General features: G+C 43.0%; 2 protein-coding genes across 3 annotated transcripts in view; one reads left to right on the top strand and one right to left on the bottom strand.

Moving 5' to 3' along the window:
* Nucleotides 1–8,439: 8,439 nt before the first annotated feature.
* LOC6614812 (axonemal 84 kDa protein) lies at nucleotides 8,440–13,645 on the bottom strand. Its single transcript, XM_032725506.1, has 11 exons — nucleotides 13,485–13,645; nucleotides 12,891–13,329; nucleotides 12,676–12,833; nucleotides 12,271–12,470; nucleotides 11,330–11,689; nucleotides 11,055–11,211; nucleotides 10,148–10,989; nucleotides 9,759–10,092; nucleotides 9,509–9,627; nucleotides 9,372–9,447; nucleotides 8,440–9,320 (listed from the first exon to the last, which is right to left on the bottom strand). Exons 1-11 carry the CDS (start codon nucleotides 13,508–13,510, stop codon nucleotides 8,705–8,707), a joined length of 3,327 nt encoding a protein of 1,108 aa, XP_032581397.1. The 5' UTR covers nucleotides 13,511–13,645; the 3' UTR covers nucleotides 8,440–8,704.
* A 4,624-nt stretch (nucleotides 13,646–18,269) lies between these two features.
* LOC6614805 (potassium voltage-gated channel protein Shaker) overlaps nucleotides 18,270–25,817 on the top strand; it is a 119,355-nt gene continuing 111,807 nt past the window's right edge. For both annotated transcript variants that reach the window (XM_032725497.1, XM_032725496.1), the window contains exon 1: nucleotides 18,270–18,502. In XM_032725497.1, the coding sequence (XP_032581388.1) occupies nucleotides 18,357–18,502 (146 nt within the window). In that variant the 5' untranslated portion in view covers nucleotides 18,270–18,356. The remainder of the gene's footprint in view (nucleotides 18,503–25,817) is intronic.

Genomic DNA, 25,817 nt, shown 5'->3' with positions numbered 1-25,817 from the left:
GGTCGTAGGGATATTGTGGGATATTGTGGCCCAATATTTGGGTTTATGCGACCGCACACACACGTTCGAACAAAAAGCCAGAGCAGCGTGGCTTCATTAAAATTGCTCATTTCCCCTTTATTTTGGCCAACAAAATGCCCGCATTTCAAATATTTCGATGGAGTTTCGGGGGTGGGGTTGGTTGGTACTAGTGGGTCTGGTCAATTTATTGTGCGGTTTTTAAACTGTGGCATCGTTGCATATTTAACGTCCCAGCTGCGTTCCTATTTTATGTGCTCTCGTGTGCATTTCCCAAGTGAAGTTGCATATGGAAAGCGCCGTGAACGAAATTGGGGAAAATTAAATTAAGGCACGTGCATGGCTGAGAAATGGCTGGAAAGCGGTTGAACATAACTCCGTTAAGTTTAATTTGTTTGTGTGGTCGGTAGAGATGATAAAAAGTAACCAATACACGTTTACCCTCTCAATTTATGTGACTAGATTCGTTGTTTAATTAAGCGTGCAGCTTCTTCTTGCCTGCTTTTAATTAACTTCGAAGTAAAAATAATCATAATTTTCTACGACAAACATTTAAAGTTAAGGGCTCTTAAGGATGGTATTTTTTATAAGTATATAGCTTTGAAAATCGCAGTGATTAATTTAGAGCTAATGGGGACATTAAAATTGTATATTCCATTTTTAAAATGTCACTTTAACGAGATATAGCTTCCAATTCATTTAAATTCAAGGGTAACCAAAATATAGTTAAGGTTGAATAGCCCTGGGAAAATGCGTCTATTAACGCCTCCATCTCGCTCTCACTCTCTCTCTCCCTCTCTCGCTGTCTCTCTCTGTGGCCCTAACAAATTGGCAATACGAAATGAAATCAATTGGAAATGGGCCTAAAAGCGATCAAAAGTGGACGCTTCTGTTTCTATCATGTGTTTTATGGGCCCACGCAAAGACGCACACAAACGCACATGGGATATATCATAGACGATGGGACAGACATTCGATAAATCGTCGCTGATATTTATATTTATAGAGGAGTTTAGTTCAACGACACACCCAGCGAATCAAGAACAATAAAAAGCGGCGCGAAAGCAAAGAGCACAGGCAGAAGCAAAATACAAAATCAAAACTAAATCTAAACACGAAGCGAAGCCAAATGAATCGAAATAAACCGGGCTAAGCTACAGATGACCTTGCGATACCCTTCCATGCTGGCCGAGATCTTTGGCCATTGGAATCGATTAATTTATGGACAAGCTCATGGCCCACTTCCCCTGATAACGCATGTACTTTTTGGCGTAGGGAACAAATAGCGAAGGACAGCGCACAGATATCTATGAACCAAGGCTATGCACAGAGAGAAATATCTTGTTAATATTTAAAACTATATATGGTTTCAATTTTTTAGGAACAAGTGCAGTGCTTGAAACTTGGAGAATCTATCGAAATCGATTGTTCTTGCCTCTTAAATTACGTATACGTAATATGTGTTGATTTTGGGCATTATATTATTATATTATATTATATTATATTATATTATATTATATTATATTATATTATTATTTTGTTGAAATTTTTGAGTTATATTGGGATGTGGTAAACAACATCAATTGTTATTCCATAAAGTTACCCGCATGAATTCTATTGGCCAAGCAACCAACATTGCGTATACGTAATATTTTGAGTTTTTAAGCACTTTTAAGATAAATCGTTCGATGAAAATTAGTTTCACTCCAGCTTTCGAATTATAGTATTTCCTGTCAAACAAATACATTTCTCCCCAGTGTGCTAGCTGCTTCGGCCTCGTCATCATCAGACAATTTCCAAGACATTTTATAGTACGCGCGTGTCCATCGATAAGCAGACGCCCCCCATCAGCCCATTTTTGCTCCTCCGATTCTGCCAACTTTTGTGTCCTATGGCTTTGAAAATGTCGTAAAACGTCAGTGTAAGATGCGCTGTCGCATCGTAAATCGTTAGCAAATTGAAAACCAACGAAAATAATCTCCAACTTTCGGCAATCCTTTGATTGCAGCTGTCCTTGGCCAAAAGCCATTAACTATTCCAACCTCCATTTCCGTTTCAAAGTAAAGAAAATTTATCAAATCAACAGAACAGAAGCACTGATTAAAAGTATTACTCTTTAATGCGTGAATTAAGTAAACAATTCTTTTGAAATTATAGCGGAATTAATTATGTTGTGTTATTTATCATTCATTGCTTGATTTTTTTTCAATTTTCATTTTTAATTTAATGAATTTACACTTAAAACTAATATGTCAATATATATCCTGTTCACTTTTTTCGATTTCGCCTTTATCATTTTAATTTGGGCTTCAGTTGCAAAGTTTATTTTTAGTTATAAAGCGATTAGAAGGTTAGCTTTCCAAAACAAAAGGCCCATGGGCTTTCGCGGTTTTTCAGTTTTTCACGCACAATCGATAAATCCGTCGTTCAGCGATGTCAACAGGTGGTAAAGCTGGTAAATGAAGCGAGTTTTAGGGGTAGAAAGTGCTAAAAAACGCAACTAAGTAAAAAAGCGAATAAAATTGCAGCTAATCAAAAGCAGCACGAATATGTGCGGCAGGTGAGTGAACATTTTTTGCGTGGCCAGTGTGTGGGCTTTCAGCTTTCAGTTTCCAGTTTCGGTTTGGTTGCAACAATAACTAATCAAAAACTGGGTGACGACGGGGGAGTAGTGTGAATGCTTTTGGCTTAGGTTTAGGTCTAGTTTTACGGATTTGTAAACTTGGTCCTTGCGCACGCAGACAGGCACACACACGTACAGACATGCACACATATGCACAAATGCATGTGCAACATGGCAGCAGCTGCAGACATTCAGCAGTTTGTTGCTGCGTTGCTGCTGCCGCTAGAATTCATTTTAAATTGAGAAAAATCGCAGCTACACTGGCACGAAATCACGAAAAGTTTTAATTATTTTCTAACAGGCGAACACACACACACACGCAGTTGGGGTGCAGCAAAAAATAACAAAAAAAAAAACTGGAAAAAAACACAGAGAAAGCCAGCAAGCTGTAGAGGAGAAAAGTTGCTCGAGGCATTTCAGTTTTGCACAACAGTTTGGTTTTACACATTTTAGCAACAATTTGGCCAGAAGTAAGCAAACTGCTTTTTCCCATAATTGGTAATTGGAATTTATATGAATTTGCTGAGAGCAGTTTGCGAGTTGCAATAAATGGTGATTATTAAAAGCGGTTGCTTTAAATTAATATATTTCATTATTCTAAGGGCGTTTTGCTGTTTGCGTTTCCCATACACTTTTTGTATTTATTTTGAGTTTTTAATGCGTTGTATCTTTTTTTTTTCCATCTTTTTTCAACCTCTTTCATTAATCATACCCATTATTCTCTCTAATTTCTTCTGTAAAATTTGACTTCTTTATACCAACTCGCTTTAAAAAATAGATTTAAAGTACCTGAAGATTGTATGAAATACAATCGGGTGGGAAGAGTACATACTTGACCTGGAAACGTTATGCCCGCAATGGGAGAGCTGATGGGTAGCTGTGGAATTTCGGCACGTCTTGAACGCAGAGGAGATCCAAGAATGGTCCTGCAAAATCGTGTCCTACGCTCTGCGTGTGTGGGTGAATGGGAGAGGGAAATTAAATACGTTAAATAACCTATATACATGCACGTGGCCACACATACACACACTGACACTCTCGCTCATACACACACTCACACATTCCCACGGCAATTTGTGGTCATTTCCTCTTTCATCAGCTGGGGCAATAATTCCTCGTTCTCGTCCTTTTCCCCCCGCTTTCTCGCTCTACCTCTGTCTTTTTCTCTTCTGCTGGTCTTCTTTTGGGCTGTTTTTCTTGGTTCGCTTTGTTTACCGTTAGCTCTCTGCAATTGCGGTACGTGCAGATGACCGACTTATCTGCGTGTGCGTGAGCGAGATGGGCGATGGCACGGACAGAGAGAGAAAAGCAGATATAGGGGCAGCCTTGCATAAATATTTTGTAGCTCGCTTTTCGACAAATATTTTTCCGACAAAGAAACTGAGGGGAAAGAAAAATAAAAAATAAAAGAGGAAAGTCTGAAATTCGACCATACTCCTAAATTAAGTCTGGTAGCGAATGGAGAGACCCCATGAAATATTGATGCCGTGCACAAGTGCTTAGATATAGTCGATAGAGTCGCCCAAACTCCAGAGAGCTTCTGTCACGTTCGAATTCAATTGAAAACTAGTTTAAAATGCTAGCAAAACTTTTCAGAGGAAATGTTCGAACCTAATTTTTGGCAAGCTGCCTTTTCATTGATATAAGAAAAGAGCAGTTCAAGTAGAGCGTCGAAAACTCTGAAATTTTTGATAGTTTTCAATATGAAATGCATTTTTCAATAATGGCTGTCTATCTTTTTGTAGTCCATAATCGAATATGTAAAATACAGATTTGCAAATGAATATTATGAAACCACAATGAAATAATCAACAGTTTTGCACATTAATTAATGGTGCACAATTTGAACCAAATATCAACAATCCACACGCTTAAATCCACATAAATAGGTAGAACTTTGCGTAATAAATTTCGATGGGGATATAAATTGTTATTTAAGATGCTATGGCTTAGAAACGGCAACTCTTTCAATTTCGCACCCGCTGATTAAACCGAAAACTGAACTCAATTCAAATGAAATACATAAATTTCGGAATGCAATTTGGTAGCTCATGCGGAATAATGCTCTTAGGATACCGCATATGCATCTTACTTGCTGTCTCGCTCCAGCCTATGCCTCAGTCTGTGTGTGCGTGCGAGGACATGTGTTCGCATGCATGTGCAGGACCGAAATGAATGACAAACTTTCGAGCAAGCGAGAGGGAGCATGTCTCTGGGCCATTTGCATAAATATTGCCTCTGCCGCTGCTGCTGCCGCTGCCGCTGCCGTTTGCTGTCTTGCTCGCACACACTTGCCGCGTGGAGCGCGCGACGGCCGCTAGGTGGCGCTGTAATCAACTGTGTCAAAATGCCAGCGCAGAAAGTCAAAAGTCGTCGCTGTCAAGTGAAGAAAGGGCAGAAAAGGGCCGCAGGGGAAGGGGAGGCAAGGAGCTGGGCAAAGGACTCGAGCAAGTCAAATTTTAAACACACCAAAACACACACACTCAGACCAACACACATATATGTATATAGATTTCAAGGCACACCTGCCCAGCATCAGAGACGTTGTAAATTGAGGTTAAAAACGAAACGAAACCAAAGGAGGCAAAGAAAAGGAAACAAGAAAGGCAAAGACGAGAAGCAGGAAAAAAGAAGGCTGTCAACTTGACAAGCACGTAGGTGACTCGCTCCCTCTTCCTCTTATACCCTCGATGAAAGGTAGACGAGATGTGTAAAGCGGTATCTCCGTCTCGCTCTGTCATTTGTCATATTTTTTTGTGACACGTCTCGCGCTGTTTTTGTTGCTGTAATTGACACTTAAGCTCGAAATTTGACGCAAATTGCTGAAACACAATGCAAAAAAATATAGAATCCATGCCAGTTGCAAGAGCAACTAGATTGCTACACTGAATTTTTTTAGTAGTACTTATAGTCTTGCCCTGCTTCTTGAAATTTTTATAAAATGGCTTCCAGTTCCTTAAGCCCGTTGAATGTGGCCTAAAAGGGGTTTAAAATCACCTATATAAGTGTTGGAAAGTATGCAGCAATATGTTTTGGTTCTAAAATGACAAATTTTCTAAGTATGTTTTTGGTGCACAACATTTAAATGTTTTAAAATAGTAAAGTAAAATTTAACAGGTTATAACATGATTAGATTTGGTTTAAAAGTAGTGGTAACTGACACTAGATCAAGAATTTCGCTGAAAGAGGAAGGCATCCGTTTTTAGTGTGCAATACGCAGGAGTTACTTTTCCGTGCAACACATTTTACTCTGCAGCTGAAGTGTGCTGCAAGTGTAATCAAGGCAAGCAGAAGGAGCAGAAGCAGCGACATTTGAAGTGTCGCATGCGGAAGTCTCTGCCGCAGCCTCTGCCGCGTCTCTGCCGGGCTTAAAGCGTGCCTGCGTCACAAGCCCGCTGCCTGACAATGCTCCCTCTCAGTCAGATCGCACCAATACACTGGGAAGAAAAGCGGTAGCTAAAGTTTACAATCGGAGTATATTTTATTATTTAATATTTTTATACTAACTGATTTAAGGAGATGATGCTCCTTATTCATGTAAAAAGTGTGTAAACGTATGCTATAAAAATACTGCACGTTGACAGTCAGATAGAAAACCATCGTTGCATACTTTTAGACAGCGTTATTCAAAATTTCAAGACACTAGTCGTATATGATAAGATTAAGGACCAAGCAGGATATTCCAGTGCACCTACTCACCGTGTGCACACACTCACTCGCTCGCCACCTGTACATAATGAATTGTAATTTGAACAGACGCGAAACTCTGAATGCGTGTGTGCTTGTGTGTATGTCTCTCACTCTCTCTCTCTCTCGCTCTCTCTCTTTCGCGCCTTTTGTCTGTGTGCGTGTGCGAGTCAGCTATTAACTTAAATTACGTAGCATACTTTTGTGCGCCGCCTGCGGATTTAATGGCATGTCCTCGTATGTGTGCTACAAAAGCAGCGCATTAAAGTCGCATACACACACACACATGCGCTCAGTTGTTAAGATTGTGCAGAAAAATACAAGTAAAGAAATAAAATAAAATAAAACGAAAAAAACAGATTTATTGTTGATGCCAGGTAACAAGAATTTCGGTCTTGATTAAAGCACCAACATTATTTACGCACACGCCCACGCGCTGGCGAACATTTGCATAGTTATGCTCTGCACTTAACACATGTAATGTGCCAGGCAAACGGATTTGACTTGAATAATGCCGTGCATCGAAATAAATAAAACCCCGAAATGGTCATGAGATCTCACAGATAATTCAGCAAATTGTGCAAAATATTTAATTTATGCAAAAAACTGTTTAGACAAGCCAAACAAATGTTTACAACCCAAATCAGTGTAGCCAATTGGCACAAATGGGTAGCACATACAAGTTCGGCGGCCATCCGACAGGTGTATGTGCGGTTAACGAAAAGCGGGAAACGGGTATCGTTTGCAGGTGTCGAAACCGGAAACGGAAACAAAGTTCACACTTGCCTTCCGACCACCCCACCACAGCCAAAAAAAATCAAAAGCTGCCACATCAACGGTAATTCATATGCGATTAGGCCACAGGATCGCAGGGCATGCAGCAGAAAAGTGTGGTTTACTATCCCTGTTGTTGCACAACAAGTCGAAAAACAAAACCGCAAATGCTGCACACATCTGTCAAGGGGTAAACGGTTATGAGAAAAGGTTAAATGGCAACGGCGGTTACAAAAGGTACCCTCTATAAATGCATAATTATTGGGAAATAAAATAAGGAAGTGTATACAAAAAACACTACAAATGACCAAGTAAAATTATAATAAATTATTTAAAGTGGTATTAAATAGTTAAAAAGAGCGAGTATTAATTTTAAATGTTTTTTATGTCTGTTTAGGGTACTCATAATTCTTCATTGAATCCAACAGGCGCCCTAAATTCCCAGTGCGCTTTCAATTGAATTTGGTAAAGACAAATACTTTTTAATTATTTATTTATGCATATGGAAAACAGCGCTGTTGGCGGGGCATCGGGGGGCTTGGGACGGACTTGCTCATTAACAAAACAAACGACAGCTGAATAAGGGGCGGGGTTGCGATGGAAAGAGGAGCAGTAGGTGAAGGCGGCGATGGAGCAGGGGGGGGGGGGGGCATTTCAGTTGACGCAGTTGTCAGACAGCTTGGCGCCAATTGCGCTGTGCGACCTTCACTGGCGGCCACAATAAGCGGGAAGTTTACCCCCAGCCTCCGAAAAGTGAACGAAAAAACATAACAGCCCCCCACACGCAAGTTGCGTATACGCAGTGTGGTCGCTTTGCTTCTAATTTCTGCTACGCGACAGTTGGACAGTGTTGCTAAAGGGAATATGGAATTTGTGGAAGTGTATGAAATGATATAATTTCTTTTTATAGGAAGAACTTCAAAATTATAGTAGAAATGGTAATTTAAGTATCTTTGTATCATTGGTTTATATTCTTTTTTCGTTTTGCGAAAAACATGGCAAGAGTTTTTGAGCTTCGAGGGTATTAAATGGCCGTTGTATTCGGCTACTTTTCTCTCTTCCTGCTCCTTAACCGCTTCTTCCTCTTTCGCCAGGGGCCAAAAAGGGAATGACGGGCAAAGTGAAAAAATGGCAAGAGGCCCAGGCGAGCATTAAAGGATAAGCTCGCAGTGAATATGTTAATTGTGCTGCCTTTGAGCGGTAGTCTGAGTGAGTGTGTGTGTGTACATATATATGTGAGTCTATATGTGAGAAGGCGACTAAGAATGGGGACTAATGGGCGGCATACATATAAGAAGGGTCCATAAGGGAAGCGACAAACTGATGACAATGGAAATGTATTATAATTGGAGAGGGAGACAATTTCAGTGGAGATTGATGATGCCTTTGTGGCTAAGCGCTATTCCTAAGTGGATAAAAAGCTGAATTATCGATATGGCCCAGCATTATGTATGTTCTGCATAACAAATTTCACGTTAAGTCCGAAAGGTTTTGTATAAGACCATTAGCCTAGTGAATGGCATCCTACTGGTATGAATTGCACGGTTTTTTGAGATGAAGAGAAATTAAATTGGATTTCGTTTTGAATGTATTTAGCTTAGCTCAACATAGACTCAGCGGTCGAATGGCCATCAGGATCTTGGCCACATTGTCCCTGAGCACGGGATTCATGGTCCTCTGTTTCTCCAGACTCCCAGGCTGAGCATGAGCCTGCGATAGTTGATATAGATCCGCGTAATACTCCATTCCCGGTATACCCACGGCATTGAAGCTGGCCGATACTTCTGTGCAATCGATTATCGAAGTCTTTAGTGGGGTCACCAATAGAGTGGAGTAGTATGGCACCTTCTTGCCCTCGATTAGCTCGCGGACCAGCAGAACAGCAGTTCGGGAACCTGCCAGAAGGTTCCAACGTGACCAACTAAAGTTGTGCGACTGAGCCAAGGTGGACAGACAGGCATAGCAGTGCATCTCCATCACGTAGTTCTTCTCGCAGGATCCCTCCGTGTAGCAGAAGGCATCCTCGTCCGGGAAAATATCCACGGCGGACAAAATCAGGGTGGCCTTTAGTTCCGCTAGTGATAGTGTTTTCCCAATCATATCGGTGATGCCCTGCGTACTGCCACCCTGGAAATTATTCACCGTATAGCCTGATTTAGTTATCGTCATGTCCAGACTTATGAGAGAGGCAGTAAAACTGAAGATGATAGTGCCGGGACTAGAGAATTGAAGAGTATTAGGTTAGTTATTTAGAGCTAGATTAACTTACTTCTTCATATCAGGTCGCAGGTCCCAAGTTTGATATGGCATATTGCTGTACTTATTCAAAGCAAATCCGAAAATACCTGTTCGTTTGGTTGGCTTATTATTATGATATTTGTAAAGTCAGCGTACTACATTTCCTACCCAATCTGCCTGTTCGAAACTGTATGGATAGCTTGTCCTCATTGAACTTGGTATCGTGGACATCGCGGGTGCTCCACTTGCCCTGCGTGATGGCAGCCACATTGCTCATCTTCTGTTTGCTATACATTTAAATTAAATCGTATAAATAAATTTCAATTTCCCGCTCAATCATTGAGCAGCGCCCAGATCGATCAATCTGTCAGCCCCACGTATATAGTATACCCTCTACATATATATTGTACCTATTTACCTTTCGCTGTCGCTGTTGTCGCTGTGCGTCGCCGGACCCAGCAGGTCATGCAAAGTGTTTGCCGCCGTGGAGGCTCCTTCGAGCAGCTCCACCAGGCTGTCCACATCGTCGTCGTCGTCCTCGCTGCTGTCCATGCTGTTGGAGCGTTTGGCTGAGGGCTCTGGTTCCGGTTCCGCCGGAAGCTGTGAGTCCCGGACAAAGGAGATGCCCGTGTAGTAGGCAAAGGCGGCGGCTGCTGCGGCCGGTTGCAGCACATCCACCAGCTCCTGGCTAAGTGGTTGCATATTCTCAGCCAGATCTCCATCGTTTTCCGCCTCCCGGGGCTCCTTCTCACCTGAAGAACTCAATTGACTTAGTCCTGAACTTCGAATAGTTAGTATATGTCTCACCTGTCTCACTCGTTCGCGAACCAGTGGGTGACAGCTGCTCGGATATCTGCTGGATGAGCTCCTCCTGCTGATCCCTGGGCAGCTGCAGACGCCACAATCGATCCATGTCCTCAATTAGCTGGGAAAAGAGGTAGCCCTGGAGGTGGGCTGGTGCCCGGGAGCGTGGTGCCAGTTGCCGGAACTTCAGGAGCTTATCGAAACACAGTGGTGGGAACATCTCTGCCGGCTCCTCAGTGTCCAGAAACTCAGCACCCAGGCCCGGTTTAGAGTTGAGCTGCAGCCTTTGCAGTTCCTTGGGTATCTCCAGTTGATCGTCTGCCATATCCTTGACCTGGCCCAATCGGATGTGGGCCTGTCGAGCCAGGAACATCACCTTTCGTTGCCTTAAGCTCGTGGACATGACCGGCGTCGATTGCTCCAGGCGAACGCAGAATCCCTGAGGCAAACGTGGTACCACAAAGTCCTTGACTAGCCCGTACAAATCCACATCGCTGGGTATGGCACGCAGATCAAAGTCGTTGATTTCACGAAGCATCTGCTGCCGGGATTCCCCGCCCATGTCCGATTTATGGGAACGCATGCGGGCCGGACAGCGGGGTGAGCTCTTCAGGGGGCTGGGCTGAGCGTGCGTGGAGAGGGGTGTGGCCTCGGTGGGCGTGGCTGTGGTGGCAGCTGCCGTTCCACTCACCGCACCCGTGCCGTCCGCCTCGCCATCTCCCTCGCCGTGTGGTTTCTTACCCTCCGGCTTCATGCCATCGGCTAGCTCCATTTCCAGGGTCTCCACATTGGTTTCCCAGCGACAGGCCACAGGTGGCTCGAACCAAATCACCGAGTCCGGCAATCTTTGGGATTATATTCGCATGGAATTGGTTTTTTTTTTGTTTTTTGGGCTTACACTAATACTCACTGCAAGGTAACCAGTGCCAGTTTGTCCAATGCCGCTTCAATCATTCGCATCTCGGCTTCAATCTCCTCGGGCAATCGGCGCACTCCGGGCAAAACGGGAGGTGGTGGCTTGTACGTCTGGTAGTACTCCTTGTGCACCAAGCTGTTGGCCGAAGTGACTGCAAGTGGTGGAAAGGATAACTCAATAGTAAAGGGACTTCCTATAATTCATTTGCTTTTTACTAATAGCTGTAATATATTCTTCCTTAAATATTCTTTAATAATGCAATGCTCAACTGGTGCGAATGAAGGATCTGGCATTTAGCTGCTTATCCTGCTGCGGAGTTTCGAGAAAGTCGATGCAGTAGACACCGCCAATGATGCGGTACTTGCGCAGATTCACGTCCGTCTCCAGCATTCCGTAGGCCTCCGGTCCAATGGCCCTGCGATGGGCTTTGCTCAGCTCGTCCTCGTACTCCGCGTACAGTTTGTCCACGTCGTAGGTGCGTTCCCTCGGCGGCTGCGAGCTGGCCGAGTGCTGGTCCTGGGTGAGCTGCTCCAGCTCCGAGAGCGGAATCTCCCGGCCACAGTCGTCCAGCATCGCCTGCAGAATCTCCTTGCGCTTGCGCCATTCCCGCTTCGTTTGCCGCAGGATATCTGCAAATCAGATCGCATTAAAATATGGATCCACTATTGTAAAATTTAGTTAATATATCATCAAAATTAAAATGAATTTATATCAATATACTTATAGCGAAGAAGTCCTGTGATTCAAATTCTATGTTTCTATCTAACTTAATTAGGTTTGCAGCTGATTTGCATTTTAATATGGCAATATTGGTGATGCAAATATGATTTGGAAATCATATGATCAATTATTAAGTTGACTTATATTACGAATACAGCTGTGGACGCCGAAAAAATGAATATCTGCGCACTCAACCCTTTAAATAATTTCACAATGCCCTCATTCGACTTGTCTCTTTAAGCACACGCCACCGAATGCCGCGTCTCGCCTATTCCTCTTTTCTTATACTCTCTGAAGTGTGTATGTGTTTGTGAGTGAGCTAGGTATACATTCTTATCTCTTAATGCTAGCTTATAAGTAAGAGCGAGATAACAATAATATTCTTATTCCTAACGGGGATATGATCTGCCACTGTGGGCTTCATAACTAAGACTATGCTACTACATGGTACAGTGGGCCTTATGAGTGTTCATCCTACCACACAGCTTACTGGCATTTGCTGATCGGGCATGTTTTAAGCAGTAACTACTGCAGTAGTCACTAAAGTGATCGTAGTTCAACCAGAGTCCCCGTAGAGCTGAACTCTGCAAATGAACTGTGGGCGGAAGTGAGATTTGCATTTCGATGGTGGGAAAATCGATCTCGTTGTGAGACGACTGTTCTCCAATTCGCGCTTTCGGGTTAAGAGATCTGAGAAATATAAACTATCTCAAGATAATTGTTATGTATTCTCAGCTTTATAGATTACATTTGAGCATCCTTCGAAAAGGTCCAAACAAAACTCTGAAATACATCAGAGCTGTAAATGTGCTTTGACACACCAGGTCTATCGATTCTGCATGATGATGATAATGATTATAAGTAGGAGGAAATGGAATCATCAGGAGAAACTCACTCCATATCCCTCTCGATATGCGACATGGTCTTGTAGGTGAACTCGTCCAGATGTTGTTTGAGAAACACCCGCATTTCGGTCTTGAGCTTCACAAGATCGGCGGCAATAAGTGCGGATTTCTGCTTGAACGGCAGCATTTCGTCCAGCTCGTTGAGGATCTAAGATATGAGTCACCATTATAATTCTGTGGAAACTTACTTGAATGGCAGTGTTACCCCCAGAACCTCCTTAATCCTGTGGGCGTAGACATCGCCCAATCTGCCCTGCTGTTGGCGCAGTGAAATCCTCGTGAGATCCGGCACCTGGGCATCCTGGGTCAGCAGTGTGCGCTCATCGGTGCGGAGTAGCCAGTTCCGGGACTCCAGATGCCGCTTGGCTATGTCCGTGTGCCACTGGTGGATGTACTTCCTCAAGTCACTGGGACTGGCAGCATTCGGCAGTCCGTTGCAGCGCATAAACTTCTCCCAGTCCCGCTCGTGCCGCTCCCCATCCTTGATGGCTTCGATGGCCGTTCGCACGGCGTCGAAGAAGAGCATGCTGTCCTTGAGCTGGGACCTCCTCTGGCGGTTCTCCGCCACCTCCTGTTGCTGGCGGTGCTTCGCCTGCTCCATTTCCAGTTTCTTGCGCTGACGCGCCTCCTCAAGCTTCTTGAGTCTGCAGGGGATTGGGGATCGAACGACATGGATTGGTTTTCATCAGGGCTCAAATTAAAAGGGCAATTTGCAATCAGTGTAATATGGCTCGCCTTAGTTGTTGGTAAGCTTTGATAGAAAAGAGTGCATCCTTTTATAAATATTTGTGCCACTTACTTTTCCTTCTCCATTTCAATCCGCATGAGCTCGGCCTGCTCGGCCTCCAGGCGGGCCTTCTCCTTCTTCGAGAGCTTCTTCTTGGGCGGCTGTTGTTGGGGAAATTTGCACCGTCGTCATCATTATGGTAATTAGCATCTTCATCAGCACTAAGCTGAGCATTTGACCCGTGGCCTACCATCTTATCCCGAGCAGTCCTCCGGTGGTAGTGGAAGTGGACATGGATACCTATGCCACGCCATGGTCGCTATTGATCCAACACAAGTGAGTCCTGGCAACCTGAGCGTTATTTTCATTTTTTTGTTGTTGTTGTTTTTTCTTTCGCCAGCTGCCCGGGCAACTTAGTTGTTAATCCTTTTTGGCCCCGCCATAATTTCCCTAATTAAATATTCAATGGGGAGCTTAGCTCGTTGGCCAAAAATGTTTACCGAAAATCCCCCGTCAAGTTGCGCGTGGCAGGAAACTATCCCCCGGTGGGAAATGTCGGGTGACACGACGGATTCTCCGAGGACGAGGATGGGTTTGTTGGCTGGGTAGTTGAGTAGATGGCCATGGGAATTCCATATTCTGGATTCCGGATTCGGATTACGGCCGAGGTGAGAAGACACCGATGCCACGGGGACTTTGGGGAGTTCCAACACAGCTTAATGCAGAAAGTCAGCGGAGCGAGTATCGAGGAAAATCGGATTAAACAGTTGGGTCAAAGTTTGAATTTAAAATCAGGGCGAGTTTAGATTAAGTAGAAGCTATTAATTTATGTGCGATAAAAAAGTTCGATTAATTAAGCATGGGCATTAATAAATGGGCTGTAATATATGCAATAAAACAATTAAAATCGTGTTATCTAGTATTCACAAGAAAGGCAGATGAAATATTTTATATTTATGCGTTTCGCAGAGTTGACATGAATGTCAAACAATCCGTTTATAACGAGTTAATTGAGGTAAGCGTTAATTGAACTTTGCCAACATTTACCGTATCCACTTTCTTTCATCGTCGAATTTTGATTTTTTCACTTGCCGCCAAAGTTTTTCCCATGCGAGTCCTTGTCTTGGATCCTTTTTTACTGGGGTGGAGATGGTCTGGGCTTTTATTTCACCCCAATCTCCCAGGTGTCAAGGAGACAACGTCGCTTAATTATCAGCCTATTTAAATTCTGTTCGAGCTCCTCCTAGTTTCCTGGCTAATTGCAGACCCACCTCTGGCTTATCAAATTAATAGCAGGTGCAGGTACGAAATGGGTTCAGGTAACTGCTTTAAAGGGGTGAATCACAGCAGGAAACTCATTCAGCAAGATCAAATGCCCTTACCCAAAGGGGTTATCTACTGATAATTACTTATTATATCATATAATTGTTCCATATTATTATTAAGCTTTTTTTGAAACGGATTACAATGAAATATTAAATTAATTCAATTCAAAAAGTATATATTTGAGTTAGCTAATGTATTTTCATTCTCAAAAGTGTATAGGTAACTGCATTAAATGCCTTTCCATTTGCCACTTTTCCTTCATTTCTAGTCTCCTTTCTGCTTTTCCTCCACCGGCTCACTCTACTCGCCGATTTTTTATTCCCTTTGCAGGTAATTTATTGCACTTGCCCCACAAGAGTATTGGGCAGCCACAGGACATGCCGCTTAATATCGTCCTATGGCCGCCAGTTGTTATCCCCTAGACCAAACCCATCCTCCAGTTCGACCAGGTGCTGGGGCTCATAATGCGATATAATTTTTGTGTAAATAATACAGATTGTGGGGCCAGTGTTTGGTTGGCATGACAATATATATTTTATAGAGACTGAAAGGTAATTAGTTTAAATTGGTCGTAGGGCAGCAAGTGCAGTGGCCAAGTGGAAAGTGAAAAGTGGAAAGAGGCCGAGGGGAAAATGGGAAATGTCAAATGGCGGGCGGATGGGGGGAATCGTGCTATGGTGGGACTCATGACAGATGCACAATAAAAATTTATCATACGCACCGTTGACGTTGACAGATCGTCGAGCTGAAGCGTTGCAAGTTGGCTACAGGCGACAGGCGACAAACTGCAACAAAAGCGATAAAAAAGAAGAAGCAAGGTCTTTAGAATCCGCAGCTCATCCTTCATCTCCATCTCCTGCATCTGGCTGCATCCTTTCCATCTCCTGGAGCTGAAGCTCTGAGTCCTGAATGCCGCACGCTCGAGTGAACTTTGCAATCTGACAAAATCGGTGAATGGCGAACGGTTAAATGCTTTGTGTTGCAGGCGCACAAGCTGCACATGAAACTGCGGCTCAGCCGGAAGCTGCAGTCAGAGTTGCCTTTGTTTAACCCATGATGCCCACCCTGACTTGCTTCTTTTGCTCCTCAGGCGTGAAAGGCATTTCTGAATGCCAAATTGCTTACAAACCGAATCACAGTTGCGAATTAGCATTTAGCTGAAAAGTGCTTGTTGTCAAGTAAACTTTTAAGGAGCTGGTTAAATATGTATACTTCTTTTAAGGGAAAGTGTCATAAGAAATTAAGTGAAATGTACGCGTAAAAACAATCTTGTTGCATAAACACATTCGGATATGAATGGAAAACCCCACCACCATTTTCTTTTTACTTGCTTATTTTCTATATATATTGAATTATCAGCAGTAGGTGCGAATTCAAGGATGTTTAAATACATTTTCGTGTTTAAAATATATTGTTTCGCACTTTTGGGCACCTCTAAAAAAAGGAAAATCAAAAAATTGCGCTACAAAAACTATGATTTTAATATGATAGTTTTTAACATTTTCGCCTTTGTTTATTTTTTCTCCATGCATATTCAATTATCTCCGGCAAAGGTTGAAACCATAAAAAACTGTCACATACTATATAATTTTATTTGTTATTTTTGGCAGTTAAAATAATAAATCCATTTAGTGAGTATCTCACAGCGGGATACTCGATTTTTGCGCTCTTGGTTGTCGATTTTATAATTATGTATTCTGAGGTTATAACTGGTGTCCAGCTGGGCGGGAATGAGTTTGCTAACAGCACAGCCAGACATCGTTTGTTGGATGGCACTGGAGGTGGATGAGGATAAGGGCGAGGATGTTCATGTGGATGAGGATGAGTTTGAGGATGAGGATGATGGTGATGACGATGACGATGGAGAGTGTGATCCGAGGTGGAATGGTTTCTTAATGTGCTCGATGCGACGTTGATGGCATTGCAAATGTGCACACGCTCGAGTCCCCAAAATGGTGGTTGTGTGTGTGTGTGTATGTGAGAGATTGTGGCAGTGTGTAAGTGTGAATGTGTGTGTATGGGTGCTTGAGAGTACTTAGCAGACTGACAGAATCGGACAACCCCTCGCACTCCTGCCACTTGCTGCTGTCAGATTTACAGTGGAGGGCTGGAAATTACTAGACTTCCCCCCCTTTCGAACATTGAAAATTGCAAATATATTGAGACATTCCCATAAGCCAAATGATGATTCCCATTTGAAGATGATCCTAGTCGTTGACATAATTGAAGCGATGGAGAGCTTTGTTTTTGGCTTCTTGGGTCCTCAATGGGAAGGATATGGTAATGGGGAAGGCATTTGTATGCAGCCAGTATAAATTATGAACCATTTACTGTGCATAGGTATAAATTGGTATATATAATATACAACCGTATATTAATAATATTAAAGAGAGATTAAGCATTATATACGACTAATTTTGTAAATATATTTAATAAAATCTAATTTGTGCTTTCATTTTATATCATATTTCCAGCTTCCCGTTCACGTAATTCTTCATATCGTCGTTTAATCGCCTTCCTGCCCTATGCACTATATATCAGCAACAACTACAACTAAAATTTCAAACAAAAAGCACTCGTAAAAGCAAATAATAATAGTAAATGTCGTAATTGGATTAAATGTTGTACATACCTACGGATACATTGTAAATAAATTGTACGATATTGCGAAACACCCGAAATATGACGATACAAGCTATAGCGATTAGGCTTCTTCCAAATCCATTTTATATCCATCCCGTTTTAACATGAAACCATGTTTCGGTTTCCATAATTGATCAAATAACCTAACTAGCTTCCATTTAAATTAAAGAGTATCGGGTATTCAATTGTCGATCTACTGCGACTATCAAAAATCCTAAATTAAATAAATAATCGGATATTTTCATTCGATAGAATCTTTGGCCAGCAAAATTTAGCTAGAAGACAAAATATACAAGAAGAGGAATTTTTGCATACTAAATTTAATGAACCTATACGGAAATTGCAAAAAAGCAAGAAAGGACAAACAAAGCAGAGAGACCCAACAATAATTAGCATTAAAAATTGGTTAACAAGCAGAAGACCCAAAAATATCGAAGTAAAGGATTAGTTCTACGCCCATTGTGATTATTAATTTTAGACATAGGCCAAGAAACCAACAGCAATTCGAAGGGAATCGTTGCTCACAAATAGAACAGCAGCACAACACGACCAAAACGCAAAGCAAAAGCAAGAGAAAAGCAAAGCAAAAGCAAGAAGCAACATTAGCCGCCCAAAGAAACTTGAAAGCATTAGCCAAAAACTCGTAGTTCAATTCCATCCAACAACCAAAACCAAACTCTCGGCTATGACAAATGTGAGGCGTTCAAACTGAAACTGAAAAAAAGCTAAAAAACCCTTGATGCGGCTGCCAAACCCAGAAATAACTCAGTTTCAACTCTTGCCCTGTGGCATCTGTCCTCTATATATATTTGTATAGTACATATATATATCTGATCTGAAGTTCCAAGTCGCGAGTGCGTTTCCGTTTCCGTATCCGCGTCCATTTTCGTTTCGGTTTCGTTGGAAAGCTAGAGCGGCTGCTGCCACTGCCACAGTTTCTTCGATCGGAACCGGATTTGGGAAACAGCCGCCAAGATGACCATGTGGCAGAGTGGCGGCATGGGAGGCCATGGCTCCCAGAACAATCCATGGATGAAGCTGATGGGCATCGTACACAAGGAGCGGCGCCACACGGAGAACGTTCAGAGTCAGTCCGGTTCCAACGAGCGCAACCTCAACCAGTGAGTATTGAAAATATTTTATATTAAAATGTTAATTAAGAATCTTGAAAGAAAAATATAGTATATAAATATATTCTTAGGGAATGGTATTAGGTTGAATAAAGATAAGAAACATAATTTTCACACTTTATGCAACATAACTAAAATAGGCCCTTGCCCAACCGAATTAGTTAACCAAAGTGGCAACTCGTCCAGCCCAAAATTTTCAGAAACTGTGGGATATGGTTTTATTATAGTTAAAGCACTAAGAAATTAGTAATTTATTACGTGCCTTATACAAAAACATCTAATGAATTGGGTGTAGCCCATCGGTAATATAATTTCAACAAGGTGGCAACATTTAAGTTGCAAGGTGTCCAGTGGCCACCATTGAGCTACTATGTTAAGAAAACTGAAATGATACAGGAAATATAGAATTTGCGGATGTATCTATTCGAATCTGTATCCTTGTAAAAAGCATGGATTCTTTGTGAAGGAAGAATTATGTTTGCAGGTTTAAAAATGAGGAGAACAAGCAACTAGTGAGCTTCAACCCATCTCTATTTACGCTTATTCATTTTTCTTGGGGCTCGATAAGCGTAATTTTGCATAGTTCTGCGAGTGAATCGGTGCTTTAATGGGCTTTGGAACAAGGATATTCGACGCTGCTTGCGCAGAAAAGTATGCGGCACTTTTTTTTCATTGTTATTGCCCTCCTACCGACTTTCGGATGTCGAATGTGGATGCCATGTTATGCATATTGGTCGTAAAACATGCGCCAACTGCGCAATTAAATGGCCCACAAGCAAATGGAATGCCGAGGACCGGCACCAGGAGCAGGACATGTTGCCAGGGCACAAAGTGTGCAGCTCAAGGCGGATTTTGGAGGGGATGGATGTCGTGGGAAGTCATTTACCACAAATCAACGCTGCCAACTGCCTGCTTTCCCCCCTTTTTTATATCCAAGTGAAGCGCCCTGTAAATGATATATCCAAACGGCCAGTGGCCAACTATCTTTACCCGCCCACCAGTGACTACCAGTAGCCACCAGTGGCCACCAGTGGCCGCCACTACGCGCCGACGGTCTCGGAAAGTGCAGCTCTTTGGGCTTTTAAATTGGCTATAAATGCGCTGGAGCATAAATGGATTTACACACATGCAGCTTGTTGCTGTCCCCATTTGCCCACCTTCGCCATCATTCATTTCCATTCCATGTTGCATGCAAATAAGAGCCACTGCATCGACACGCCCCCTTTTTCCACCAACACCCCGCTGCCCCCACCGATTTCGCATCCATTTCCCGCACTTTTCACCAAGGAGTCCTTATAAAAATTGTACAACTCGCCATATGCATACATGTGTATCCGTACTCATATGCACTTGTGTGTGAGTGCGAAGGAAGTTAAATGGAAAAGGCACTTCCGGAATTCAGATGAGCGAAGCGGATGCCATACAGATTCAAAGATGGATCGAAGTAGCGGGGAGTGGCAATCTGATTAGTCGGTGGTGGCTGGAGCTGGGTCCTTGAGCCACAAAATATATTTGAAAAATATTAAGTTTTGGCACCAAAAGTGGCATTTTGGTTCATTAAAGTTGAGCATACTTTAAATGAGGCTTAAATGTCTTCAATTGATATTGAAATATAGCTAATGCCTGTGCCTCGACTAATTATAATTATTTTCAATTTTCCGAGTGCAAAAGTTGCGTCGTCGGGCACCGCCAACTTTTTCTATTGCCGCACAGGACTCGATGGAGTCCTTTAGCCACCGCTTGCGTTCCCAAAACTTCGTTCGAGCGGATTAATTGAACTAGTTCCCCAATTTGCCAACTAATGTGCTTGCTGGAATCCGACAATTCTGCATCCTGCATCCTGCGACCTGCATCCTGCGTTTTTCCATGGGGTATCATAAATGTATGCACCCTCAACGCCGCACATACACTGGCACACAATGGAAAGCACTTGAAAATGAAAGGATAATAATAATATTTTTATTTTATTATATTTTAGTTTTTCTTTCCGCTTTTTGTTGCAACAACAGCAGCAGCAGCAGCATCAACATATGAGCGGGTGGCTCATGGGGGTCATAGGTCGGTGGGCCAGTGGGCCAGTGGGCGGGGCTGGGCTTATGTGCACTCAAGTGCCATTGGGGGTGTGGGTGTGTGTTGGTAAATTGCATGTGTAACTGTGTGCTGGCGTGCAAGTGTTGGAAAGTGCTCGCAAACTGTGCAATGATTTCGGGATTCCGCCGGATTACTTTCGCCCAAGTATTTCGCAATTTATGTCTAACTCGTTCGCATTTTCTCTTTGCTCTTTTGCCCTTTTGCTCTCCGCCCTTTTACTTTCTCCCTACCCTCTCCCATTTCTCCGTTCATCTTTCCTTTTCAATTTCCTTTTCTGCTTTGCCTTGCACTCGTGTTCGACCCTCGACAAAAGATGTGAATGATTTTATTACCTTCCAAATGAATTTGGAATTGTTCATATTTTTTAAGTGGCATGTTTGAGGAGCATTGAAAATCAAATGGAATTTTGTAGGCCAAAGAACAGGAAAACAAATGCAACGGCACTCGGAATTTAGCTCACACAATGTTCAGTATTTTGATAAATTTACAAATTCAATTCATACATATTTACATATTTCATGCATGAGTTTCTCAAAAATAATCGATTTTTTGTCCAGAAGAATGAAAAATATATGGACTGGGATATATTGAAGATGGTATCTTTATGTGCTACCATGTGATACATGATAAATGTGAAGGAAGCCAGGAAAGTTAAGATCTGTAGATTGCACCGCAAATATAATACCAGATTCGTAAGAAATGTTGTCGCATCTATAAAGTTTTCAAATCAAAGGGTATCTGATAAGCGAGCCACTCGACCATGGCGTTACCTCCTGACTTGTCTCGTTCTTGGGATAGAAAAAACAATTATATAGGGCGTTCATGCATAAATATTGCGAAGGTCAGAGAGGCCAACATGAAAGGGTTACGAAGGCGTGGCAGCAGCCTTGTTTTTTTGCAAACCAAATGTTGTTTGCTATTCTACCCATACATGTACACCCATACATGGACACCCATACATGGACACCCATACATGGACACCCATACATCGCCTTCCCCATCTTCTTGGGACCACCGAGCAACAGTTGAACATTTGGAAATTTGCATAAATTTCACAACACAGCCCCTGGCCTTCTCCTCGGCAAACTTTGTGGGAATTTATAGAAATGTGCACGGAACAGTTTCCATTTGCCTGGGCAGTGGGGCTCTTTGTTGCCCTTCAAAGGCATTTGGGTCCAACATGTTCAAATGAATACTTTATAAGCCCCTCTTTATGGTCTCACTCCCTCTCTCTCCTGCTCTCTCTCTCTGTCTCTTTCTGTGCTGCTGTCTCTGTCTCTGTCATGGGCTGTCTCTGTCACCGCCTCCCTTTCATTTTTGCCCTGCCAATGTGTAATATTTATGCTGCGAAATGTTTGAAGTTGACGAAACCATCGGCGTAGTTGTAATATTTAACGCCAACTCAGTGGTATTTACACTAAAAAAATATAAAACTTATTATTTTTAATGAGACGTAGGAATAAGTTGAGTACCTGAATAATTTCAAAGTGATTTTCTGTAGTATCTTATGAATAGTTGTGATGCCTCACTGCTTTGACATCATTGTAATGGGGTTCGCAAATAAGAATCATATATACACTATTTAACTTCATTTATTTCTTCATATACAAAAATCACGTCTGATCGCTATGACCGCAAAATTACAAGAAGAGAAAAGAAAGAATACAGTTCAGTTCAATTAGCATCGATACATAAAATGTTAATCCGCTGTTAAGACAGCTGAAGCACCGGGTGACTCTGCTCATAATCCGTACATGCCGCCCGCCAATGCGTCGTCCAGCATGAAGGCTCCTTGTGATTCTTGATCCGTGTGTTGATCATAATTATGTTGAAATCGGAAGTGGACAAAGCTTTGCGATTGACCTCTTTTGAATGCCAGATTTCGTCTTTAATGTAACCACTCTGACTAGCGAGTCCGATCCAGGGTGCAGTTCGACGACTCGGCCTATTGTCCATTTAGCTGGTGGTAGATTATCATCCTTTATAATGACTAAGTCGTTGATGCTAAGATTATCTTTGATTTGGCACCACTTTGGCCGAGTTTGCAAGTGTGATAACCAATCACGAGACCATTGGGACCAGAATTGTCGCGTCATGTGTTGTTGTGCGAGAAATAGTTCACGCAAAGGCTTATTATTCGGCCGACCTTGTGGCGGTGCCAGTAGTGCGTCACCAATTAAGAAATGTGCTGGAGTTAGTACTTCTAAATCGTCAGGGTCGGCGGTTAGCGGGCAAAGTGGACGTGAGTTCAAACATGCTTCAATCCTGATCAAAACTGTAGTAAGCTCCTCATACGTCTGCTTGTGGCTGCCGACGATCCGTTTAAGATGATGCTTCATTGCTTTCACGTTTGCCTCCCAGATGCCACCAAAATTGGGAGAATATGGAGGTGTGAAATGCCACCTTGTCCCATGTTGACATGTCGATTCGTTTAGGGCTGCCTTGCAAGTGATGGGCTGGTTAAGCGATGTACTCGCGCCAACAAAATTGGTGCCGTTATCACTATACATATGTTGAACTTGTCCTCGACGTCCGGTGAATCGCGTAAATGCTTGCAGGAAGTGCTCTGTTGAAAGTCCAGTGACGGCTTCCAAGTGGACCGCCTTGGTTGCTAAGCATATAAAAATGGCTACATAGCCTTTGTAGGTAGTAGATCCTCGTACACGCGCGGCTTGAAGTTCAATCGCACCGGTGTAGTCAACTCCTGTTGTAATGAACGGACGAGTTGGGGGGTTGACTCGATGTAATGGCAAGTCACCCATCAATTGCTTCGCTACGACTGGAGCTACCTTAAAACATGTGACGCATTTCCGGATGATTCGCCTGACTGCTTGTCTGCCTCTGGGAATCCAGAATTTGTATCGTATGTGAGCCAGTGTTAATTGAGCGCCGCCATGTAGAGTGAGCTGATGAGAGTGTTGAATTACCAAATCTGTAAATAGGTGACAATGAGGTAATATAATTGGATGTTTTCGAGAAAAAGAGAGATTTGAATGCTTGAGACGGCCACGAATCCTCAAGATATTGTTGTCAAGAAACGGTGTAAGATTTGAAAGTGTGCTGCGGGGTGGTAACGGCTCGTTCCTTTTAAGCGCTTGGATGTCGGCGTGAAATGTATCGGATTGTGCAAGGCGAGCTATGCAGCACAGGGCCTCATCCAGTTCGTCAGGAGAGAGTGATCCGTGACTTCGTTGTGCTCGAGCATGAGCATTGTGGCAGAATCGTAACATGTATGCCGTGACACGTAGCAGTTTTGTATACGACGAGAATCGGTCAATAATAGAATCCTTTGTGTCTGACAAGGTAGTGAAGGCTCTAATTTTTATGGATTTGGCCTCCAGATCCCGTTCTTCTGGATTGAGCAATTGTGATTGCGTGTTTGCCCAAATATTGTGTGGTTTGCATAGCCAGGATGGGCCATGCCACCAAATATCAGGTATTTGGCTCGGTGGTAAGCCTCTGGTTGCGCAATCTGCTGGGTTTTCCGACGTGTCTATGTGGTGCCACTGAGCCGCTGAGGTGTGGTCGAGAATGTAAGACACTCGGTTGGCTACAAACGTTTTCCACCTAGTAATGTCTCCTTTAATCCAGTGCAGAACAATGGTAGCATCGGTCCAGTAAAAGGTAGATATGTGTGCATTGGTCCATCGGTTATTCTCCAGCACCCATTTGGTGAGTTTGGTAGCTAATACTGCACCGCATAGCTCAGTGCGCGGTATTGTTAACGGCTTGGTTGGCGAAATTTTTGATTTTGCGACGATGAGCGTTGTATAGAAAGTCCCATCAGACTGTTGGGTGCGTGCATACACTGCTGCTGCGTAAGCACTGGAGGATCCATCGCAAAAGGTGTGCAGTTGTATCTCACTACTAAATAGTGGCGTAAATTTGACGCTGCGTGGTATTTTGATCGTGTTAACCTTCATTAGTTGCTGTCGAAATTGTTGCCATTTGACGGCAATGGTGTTGGGAACTGGCTCATCCCAATCCAGTGATGTACTCGATCCGTCCTCGCGATATTGCTTCGCTAGTGTAATTTCTTTCAATATAATCTTTGCTGAAATTACAACTGGAGCGATTAATCCAAGAGGATCGAATAAACGTGCTATGGTCGATAGGATTTCTCGTTTTGTTATACCGGCTGGAGTATTTGCTAGTAATTTATAAGTGAAGCAATCTTGCTTGGGCAACCAGTACATACCCAGTGTTTTGATGGTGTCCGCATTGTCCCAACTGAGGGATGTCTGCTTGCATCGATGCTCGAGAGGTATCGTTGCCATCAGCTCCTGGTCATTACTAGCCCATTTTCGTAGCTCCATGCCAGAGGATTTTAAAGCTAGCATAGTTTGCAAACTTTTCCGTATTGCTGCCTCTTGTGAATGATCGCCTGAGAGAATGTCGTCGACATATATCTCATTTTTGAGAACGTTGGATGCCATAGGATATTTTGTCTGTGTGTCTTCAGCTATTTGATGGATGACTCTTATAGCTGTATAAGGTGCAGACGCTGTTCCAAACGTGACGGTAGTTAAGCAATGTTGTTTGATGACTCCATCCGCCGCCCGCCATAAAATCCTCTGGTACTGCGTGTCATCAGGGTGGACATTGATACAGCGATACATTCGTTGTATATCGGCAGTGAAAACAAACTGATATTGTCTCCAATTTAAGAGAACGGCTGGCAGATCATTTTGCAGCGTGGGACCTACACATAGTACATCGTTTAACGATCTGCCATTTGAGGTCCGGGCCGATGCGTCAAAAACGATACGTTGTTTTGTGGTGAGGCTTTCTTCTTTGAAAACTGCATGATGTGGTAGCACGCATGATGCAACATGCCGACCGTAGGAATCCGTGGTTATGGTTGAGTTTTCGCTCGTCTCTGCCAACGTGATTTGACCTAGTTGAAAATATTCTTCAATTCCTTTGCAATATCTGATCCATTTGTCTGGGTCCCGTTGAAGGCGCCTTTCGAGTTGAAGATATCTGTTCAGGGCGATCTGATGAGATTTTCCGAGCGTCATACTGGGGTCAAAGTTCCTCTTGAATGGCAAACGGACTTGATAACTGCCGTCTGGTTGACGTTGATGGGTCTGCTTAAAGAAAGACTCGCACCATTGATCTTCTTTGGAGAGCTTTGGGCGTTCTGGAACTGATTCTACCTCGCAAAATACCTTAAGCAGCTCTTCGGAGTTTATTATGGCATGATTACATCGAA

This window comes from Drosophila sechellia, chromosome X (genome assembly GCF_004382195.2).
Source record: "Drosophila sechellia strain sech25 chromosome X, ASM438219v1, whole genome shotgun sequence".
NCBI classification, from domain to species: Eukaryota; Metazoa; Arthropoda; class Insecta; order Diptera; family Drosophilidae; genus Drosophila; species Drosophila sechellia.
Note: the sequence above shows the minus strand (reverse complement) of the source record. Positions and strands in the feature narration are given on the sequence as shown.